The following is an 8592-nucleotide window of genomic DNA, read 5'->3' as shown; positions in this document are numbered from 1 at the left end:
ACATTCTAGCTTCAGCCCCCACAAGTGGTTCATGTTAAGGCTATCCAGGGAAACTGCAGTGTAAGATAGTGAAATTTATCTCCAAAAGATCTTTTATAATAATAAAAATCTTTCTTTTTGAACGGCAGATGGCAAGAGATGGTCCGAGCAAAATGATGAATCCTTTCAGTAATCCAAATGTAATGGCTCGTTTGGCAACAGATCCTCGTACTCAAGAATACATGAAGGACCCAGAATATGTCAAGATGATCAATGAACTCTCTGCCAATCCCGAGGCCCTTGGGTAAGTAACGGGAATTGGTTTAGATTCCTGTATTTTATACTAATCTGTATAGAATTTTAAAGATTAATCATTATTGCTGTTACTCTTGATTTTACAAATTATCATATGAAAGTTTGTGTGTACAAATGGATAGTGCAGGATTTGCAGGGGATCATTTGTAAATAGTGACTCATTCTTACTGTGTATCAGTATTTTGTAAATATTTCATGCCTTTCTCATTTTTTCTTTTTTTCTTTTTCTTTTTCAGTACTAAGTTGAATGACAAGAGAGTCCTAACCACCTTAAGTGTCCTGTTAGGAATGGACAAAGGAGGAATGGCGATGGATGAAGATGACGACGAGGAACCCGATCCTTCACCTCCCCCCAAGAAGACCCCGACACCACCCCCCAGGAAAGAGGAGAAGATGGAAGTTGACAAGACTCCAGAGCAGTTGCAGGTAATTTTTTGCATAATGGTTTGGTCTGGCATTGTCCAAGTTATTTTGTTTTCCTGTCATCAATTCCAGACAGTTAATGTCATTATTATTATTATTATTATTATTATTATTATATAAAATTTTATGTCTGATATTCTTATCTGTTTGTGTATTTTTTGTTGTCAGCATAATAGCATAAATTACAAAGAAAGAATAGGTGTATTAAGCCAAAAGGTTATTAGGATATTCAGATTTGACAATACATCATCATAGAAGGACATGCATTTCCTTTGCAAAACCAGTTTTTTTAGTTGCTATTGTACAGGAGTTCAATTAGAGATGTAAAGGTATTTATTATTGTTTCATTTAGATTTGAATCCTGTTTGTAGAGGATAGAAGCATAATATTTTTACATCCGTGTTATCTAGGCCCTCAAAGAAAAGGATGCTGGCAACGAAGCCTACAAGAAGAAGGACTTCCAAAAGGCCTTGGAGCACTATGAAAAAGCTGTTGAAACTGACCCAGCCAACATGACGTTCTATAGTAACAAAGCAGGTAAACTCAGCATTATGTAGTCTTATACGGGGATGCTTTCCTGTATGTAACACCCCCCTCACATCTTAAATCCTCTTATATTAGAAATAGGTAAATGAATAAAGGTATTAAATTTTACAAAATTCTGCATTTAAATGGAGTAAACAGTTTTATATAAACCATTCTCCTATACTATAAGTTAACCCATCCACTAAGGTCACCTGCGAGTAATTAGTAGCGAGTGCCCACTACTGGGTACCTGGTTATGGGGCAATTGAGGTGGGTGACCCAATTGGAGAATAAGCCATGAAACAAGTATCTTGCATTTCAGTGTCTATTTTCTTGCCATCTCATTGGTGAGATGCCCATCATTGTTAGGTTAGTTCCAAGGTTAATTCAAAATATATTTAAAGGAAATTTTGTCTTATTCTCTAAATTCTTGGTATCACTTGTCCTTCAGTTTAAGAACCACTATGGTATATCTTCAGCTCATTCATAACGGGTAAGATTTTGACTAAAGTTTAGCAGTTACTCGCAGTCAGGTTTGGTTCAGTGTATGCCCAGCCAATAGGGGCTGGGCTAATGACATCATTAGATATCTGTTATCAGTTCAGTTTTTATGATATAATTAGAAGTCATTCTGTATGAGTGGGTTAAGTTTTGGTAGATGGTTCAGAGATCATTGTTTATTTGTACAGAAATTCATTAAACTAGATGCATAAATATGTTTTACGTTTTGTTTTTAGTCGAGGGTATTTAACATTCTCTGCCTTTCAGCTGTCTATTATGAAATGAAAGAGTACGAGAAATGCATTGCTGCTTGTGAGAGGGCTGTGGAAGTAGGAAGAGAAAACAGAGCAGACTTCAAGCTTATAGCTAAAGCACTAACTAGAATTGGTAATGCCTACAAAGGCTTAAAGGTAAGATCTGGTCTTTATATACCCTCATTTATTTTTCTTCTTCTTTCCTTTTTTCTAACTAGGCCTATATAAGATTATTTTTATTTTCATGTTATAGGCATCATCAGCTGGGGAAGACTTATGTTGTCACAGTGTCTTGAAACTTGATAGTCTTTTTGTTTGGCTTCTTTAACAGATACAGGATAAATGTTCTAAATATACTTCAAAACAGCCCATTTTAGTTTGGTAATTGTTATCTTTAAAAAAAATGGAATTAGTTTTGTAGCATTTGCCACACATTTGTACATAAATATATACATGTTTGTATACAGACATACAAACACATGTATGTGTTGGTGCATGTTTGTTATAGCCATCATGAGTCCTAAGCTCTACATTTTCTGTATTTATCATCATTTTGTTGAAGATGTAATGAAAAGGGAGATTAGTGATGACTTACTTTCCCTTTTTTAACCATTTTAGATTAATAGATGTACTTTGTTTACACTCGGTTATCATAGCCTTTAAGAATCAGATCATATTTGGAACAGCTTCATTTGGTTATCAAATGTGCAGATTCTGACAATGTTCAAAACATTAATTGTATACGTTTAGATCTGTTTTGTAAAGCATTTTCAGATTCTTTTATATTTATCAATAATCTAAGAGCCTTATATTTGATATTGTTTAGATATCAATTTTCTTTAAGATAATCAGAAAAAAATCTTTATTAAAGAGATCCCAAATAAAACAAGTGAATAGGAGGTGCATGTGATTCTGACAGTTTTGGCAGAAAAGCTGAAACCTACAAGAGTTGATAATGTTTTTGTTCTTGCAGGATTATCCCAAGGCCAAAACCTTTTATGAAAAATCCCTGTCTGAACATAGGACTCCAGAAACAAAGGAAATTCTAAGCAAGGTTAGTTATTTTTTTTTTTTCTCTCTTGTATTGATACCTTGTTTATTTTACAGATATATATATATATTTTTTTTTCTGTTTTGTTCATGAGTCAGGTACCATATTTCCAGCCCTATAAATGCACACTTGTGTTATGTATAAAGTGGCCCCTGCATACATTGTATTGCATTCTATTAAATAGGATTTAATGAGAATACCTTATAGTGGTACAAAGTGCACATTTTGCTCAAAGATTAGGAGCCATGATATGTGATATTCCATTAATTACAATGGGTATTCTATTTATATATATATTGTTTACATTATGTAATAGGATGTTATATACATAGTATGAGTGAACATTAGAAAGGGAAAGCTGTGTTGATATAGTTATATGTATTTTATGTTTTGCATATAGTAACTATATGTATGATCAGTCAACATTTTTGTTCTATACTTCACATGTGACTGAATCATCACTTGAATACTGAATAAAAACAACCTAAAATCTGTGAAATCATTACCTTGATATTGATACTGGAGATGTGGGCAACTTTGTTTTGATGCTGATGCTGTATGGAATTAAAAGTCATGGTAGTGTAACTTTATCACAGTGATTTTCAAAATCTTGCTTCTTTCATTACCTACAAAACAACTGACTTGTTACAACAGCTTGAGAGGCTAATGAAGGAGCAGGAGCGGCTGGCTTACATTGACCCAGCCAAGGCAGAGGATGAGAAGGAGAAGGGCAACAGCTGCTTCAAGAAGGGAGACTATCCCTCTGCCATCAGGCACTACACCGAGGCTATCCGACGAAACCCTGATGATCCGAAGATTTACAGCAACCGTGCTGCCTGCTACACCAAGCTGGCAGAATTCAACCTGGGCCTCAAGGACTGCGAGGAGTGCATAAGGCTGGATCCCAATTTTGGTAGGGGTTGGACTGTTTATTTTTCTGTGTATTATAGATATATAAATATAGAAGTAGATATAGATTTTTAACCCGTTAATCACGGTATCCGAATTCTCAGCATCACTGACTCTCGTGTCCTTTAACTTTGCCCGTGTCATTGTAAGGGTATTAGAAATTATCAAATTTCATTATAAATAAGAACGACTTGTTAATTCAGTCAGAAGTTATGCATGCCTAACATGGTTTTTAATTTAGATGGAATAATGCATTAGAATCTATGAACTAATTGAAAAAAAAGGGGGGGGGGGAATAAAAAAATTGTAATAACGATACCATTGACACATTAAATAAAACATCCCAAAAAATCACCTTTTTCTGCTTACAGTTAAAGGCCATATTCGCAAGGGGAAAATCCACCAGGTCTTGAAGCAGTTTACCAAGGCACAGGATTCCTACCAAAAGGCAATCGACCTTGATCCCAACTGCCAGGAGGCACTTGATGGTTTCCGTGAATGTATGATGGCTGCCAATAGTGACCCTGAAGAGGTGAGAACCACATGCATTTTATCGTCAAAGAACGAATTCTGTTTGTATGAGTTTAGGAAGATGCATTTTTCATTGTTAACCCTTAGATGATGGTATTAGAAATCTCTCAGCGTCATAGACTGGTGATTTCTAGCAACCGTCTTGCTGTTGATAGCAGGAGTCCACTACGTTTAGTGGAACTTCTTTCTTGACATGCTCTAGAATGTTGCCCATATAGCCATACCCGGCAGATCAAGTGGCCCGGCAGTAAAAGGTTAACAAAGTATCATTATCACACATCATTTTAGATTGTAAAGGAAATGTAATGAAAGAGTTGTTCTAAAGTTTTTACATACTTTGACTGTGTTTGTATATCATATTGCATACATATACCTTATCTTTATAATTCTTATACTTATTCATAGGTGCGGAAAAGAGCGATGGCAGACCCCGAAGTTCAACAGATTCTGAAAGACCCTGCCATGCGCATGATTCTCGAACAAATGCAGAGCGACCCAAGAGCACTACAAGAGTAAGTTTTCCAAGTTTCCCTCTCTCTCTCTCTCTCTCTCTCTCTCTCTCTCTCTCTCTCTCTCTCTCTCTCTCTCTCCTCTCTCTCTCTCTCTCTCTCTCTCTCTCTCCCCCTCCCCTCTCTCTCTCTCTCTCTCCCCCTCCCCTCTCTCTCTCTCTCTCTCTCTCTCTCTCTCTCTCTCTCTCTCTCTCTCTCTCTCTCTCTCTCTCCCATCTCTCTCTCTCTCCCTCTCTCCCTCTCACCCCCCTTCTCTCCTCCCTTCTCCCTCTCCCTCCCCCCCTCTCTCTCCCTTCTCCTCCTCTCCCTCCTCTCCTCTCCCCCCCTTCTCTCCTCCCTTCTTCCTCTCCCTCCCCCCCCTTCTCTCCTCCCTTCTCCTCTCCCTCCCCCCCCTTCTCCCTTCTCCCTCTCCCTCCCCCCCTTCTCCCTTCTCCCTCTCCCTCCCCCCCTTCTCCCTTCTCCTCTCCCTCCCCCCCCTTCTCCCTTCTTCCTCTCCCTCCTCCCCCCCCTTCTCCCCTTCTCCCCTTCCCCTTCTCCCTGTCCCTCCCCCCCTTCTCCCTTCCTCTCCTCCCCTCTCTCTCCCTCTCTCTCCTCCCCCCTTCTCCCTCCTTCCCCTCCCCTCCCCCCCTTCTCCCTTCTCCCTCTCCCTCCCCCCTTCTCCCTTCTCCTCTCCCTCCCCCCCTTCTCCCTCCTCTCCCTCTCCCTCCCCCCCTTCTCCCTTCGCCCCCTCCCCCCCCCCCCTTCTCCCTTCTTCTTCCTCTCCCTTCCCCCTTCTCCCTCTCCCTCCCCCCCTTCTCCCTTCTTCCTCTCCCTCCCCCCCTTCTCTCCTCCCTTCTCCCTCTCCCTCCCCCCCTTCTCTCCTCCCTTCTCAATCTCCCTACCCCCCCCTTCTCTCTCTCACTCTCTCTTTCTCTCTTTCTCTCTTTCTCTCTTTCTCTCTTTCTCTCTTTCTCTCTTCTCTCTTCTCTCTCTCTCTCTCTCTCTCTCTCTCTCTCTCTCTCTCTCTCTCTCTCTCTCTCTCTCTCACTCTCACTCTCACTCTCTCTCTCTCTCTCACTCTCACTCTCACTCTCACTCTCACTCTCACTCTCTCTCTCTCTCTCTCTCTCTCTCTCTCTCTCTCTCTCTCACTCTCACTCTCACTCTCACTCTCTCTCTCACTCTCACTCTCACTCTCACTCTCACTCTCACTCTCTCTAGTCATGGCTCACAAATGTTTTATATATTTGCTACTCATTTATCAATGGAGTTAATGCAAGAGCACCTTCCTAAATGCCCACTGAGTCTAATCACCTCCCAAGAGCTCTTGTGGCAAGTCATTTCCGTCACCCTGGCCTTCAGCCAAAATTCTCATGACGGCAAGTTCCCATCAGCCCCATCGCCAGATTTTTTTCCAAAGTGTCATGTTCACGTCACCTGCCCCTCAAGCCAACTTTTTCCATGACGTGATGGTCACATTATCTAGATTGTAGCAGTTAAGAACGTGTTCTCTCACTGACTAATAAATTTGCTTTCTTTGCAGCCACCTGAAGAATCCTGATGTTGCAGCCAAGATTCAGAAGCTTTTGCAATCAGGTCTCATTTCTATTAGGTAAACATGTTCCAGCATTTTTTGCATCTCTTATCAACCGAGAGTATGTCACTGACAACTTCTATGTTTTTTATTTTCATTTTATTATTTTTATTATTATTATTATTATTATTATTATACCTTTATTTGATTTTGTTTTTAGATATTTTTTGGTATTTTCTATTAATCCATATTTTTGTCGGTACTCCCTTTAATAGTAGATGTCATGTCACTGCATTTCTTTCAAGCAGGAAAGGCATTGATTGAGTTCAGAGATGGAAAATTGTTCTTCAAAGTTGAGGCCGATTTTTAAAAAGGAAATTAGATTTAGATAGAATTAAAGGCAGTGTTGATGTTGCTCCTTTTTTATTATTATTCATCTAAATAAATGTCTATTTCTGATGAATAAACTTCAAAGATTTGAATAATCCAATTTTTAATTAAACTTGAACTACGTTAACTTGTTTTGTTTGATTAATGCCTCTTTATGTTTGAGGTAGCCGATGTCTGAACCTACTGGTATAGTAGGAAACCAACCAGGATTTCCTTTGTTAATACCTCTAACCAAGATGTATGTATGTATTGTGTCAGTGGATGTATCTTATATGTGTTGTAAGGGGTTTTTGACAGTCTCCTGAACAAGGCATTAGTTATGATAGGGTAAGAATGGTAGATCTTGGCAACTCAGATCTTCAACATTGTATTCTCATGTCCTAAAAAAGGAAAACAATTGTTTGGAAGCCTCAACAAAGCTTTCAGCAAATGAACACAAGAATAATGCTTTTTATACTTAAGTGCAGTCTAGTGCTTTGGTTCCTTTTAAGTCACTAATGCTTGATTTTGATAAAGTGACAAGAAAGTGAATGGCTTGCTTGTTGATTTGAAGTCCTGATCATTTCTCTCGCAAGCCTGGAAACTTTCACTCTCTTGTTCGGGTAAATTTACTTGTAAAGCTCAATATAATGTCTATCAGAAGAGGAAACCTTGACTAAAAAACTCCATATCTTTGTTCTTTCAAACTGTCTTAGGTATTCAAGATTTTGTCATATAGAAAGATGAAAATACTTTTGATCATTTCAAGAAATAGCTAGTTAATACAGTTGTTAACTATTTCATGAATACAATTCAGACTGATACGAAAATCAAGAAATCAGCTGTTGGACCAGGATGGAAAAGGACACTTTAAAAAGAGAAATATTACTTAGAGGTCTAGAATATCCAGTCAGGTGCTCAGTAGCCGACTGTACTTGGGTTACATTTAGTGTTAGGATCCCAGTTGTATGTGCTGGCCCTATGTCATTTGGTGTTGGAAGACAATACCACTTCTCATGTCTTTGAATCTGGATCCCAGTAATTATATAATAACTAATATTCTGTGATCCTTGAATACAATATTTTTTTTATTCACTTTGAACTTGTAAGATACGTTCTGTGAAATACAAAGGATTGTTAATATTCATAAGTACAATGCATTTCTATCAACCACTCACCATCATAATTCACAGCTGAGGTCAGGTGTACCAGCATACCTTGTACAGTGTTCATGTTCTGGTAACATTAAAGAGCATCATAGATGATATAATGATTAATATTAAAGAAAGGCGAATATACAAAAAAAGCTGGCATCTCTCATAATTTCATTTTTAAACATTTGATTTCACTTTGTTTTTTCCTATGTTAGGAAGAAGTATGCTATGTGATTCCTCATAGGCATTTCTTGTGTGATATTTATATGAGAGTAAATATGAGCCTGAAATTGAGTTTTATTAACCCATGAAAGATGAATCATGCAAAGTAATGGTAAATTAATTAGCATTTGTCTTCTTTTTCTTAGCTGAGAGGTATTATTGAAACTTGATTACTCTTGAGGGGGAGATGTAGTGCACACTTAGTTTTAATTCCTAAAACAAAGCCATGACTTGGGGTAGCTTATTTCACTCAACACAAACAATGGCTATAACATGTCAAAAAATAGGTTGGCCTGTGATCTGTTAGTTTTATGGAATTACATATGAATTGTCCAAC

The 8592-nt window shown here is 38.3% G+C and overlaps 1 protein-coding gene across 1 annotated transcript in view; it reads left to right on the top strand.

Annotated features, from left to right (window-relative positions):
• LOC125032419 (stress-induced-phosphoprotein 1-like) overlaps positions 1 to 8323 on the top strand; it is a 19261-nt gene extending 10938 nt beyond the window's left edge. The window contains exons 5-13 of the mRNA XM_047623536.1: positions 129 to 283; positions 531 to 720; positions 1128 to 1254; positions 2011 to 2153; positions 2971 to 3051; positions 3703 to 3961; positions 4329 to 4489; positions 4894 to 5000; positions 6520 to 8323. Of these exons, the coding sequence (XP_047479492.1) occupies positions 129 to 283; positions 531 to 720; positions 1128 to 1254; positions 2011 to 2153; positions 2971 to 3051; positions 3703 to 3961; positions 4329 to 4489; positions 4894 to 5000; positions 6520 to 6592 (1296 nt within the window). The 3' untranslated portion in view covers positions 6593 to 8323. The remainder of the gene's footprint in view (positions 1 to 128; positions 284 to 530; positions 721 to 1127; positions 1255 to 2010; positions 2154 to 2970; positions 3052 to 3702; positions 3962 to 4328; positions 4490 to 4893; positions 5001 to 6519) is intronic.
• Positions 8324 to 8592: the final 269 nt, after the last annotated feature.

Source organism: Penaeus chinensis, chromosome 14, assembly GCF_019202785.1.
Source record: "Penaeus chinensis breed Huanghai No. 1 chromosome 14, ASM1920278v2, whole genome shotgun sequence".
Classification (NCBI taxonomy): domain Eukaryota; kingdom Metazoa; phylum Arthropoda; class Malacostraca; order Decapoda; family Penaeidae; genus Penaeus; species Penaeus chinensis.
The sequence above is the reverse complement of the archived record's forward strand: the minus strand, read 5'-3'. Positions and strand labels throughout refer to the sequence as shown.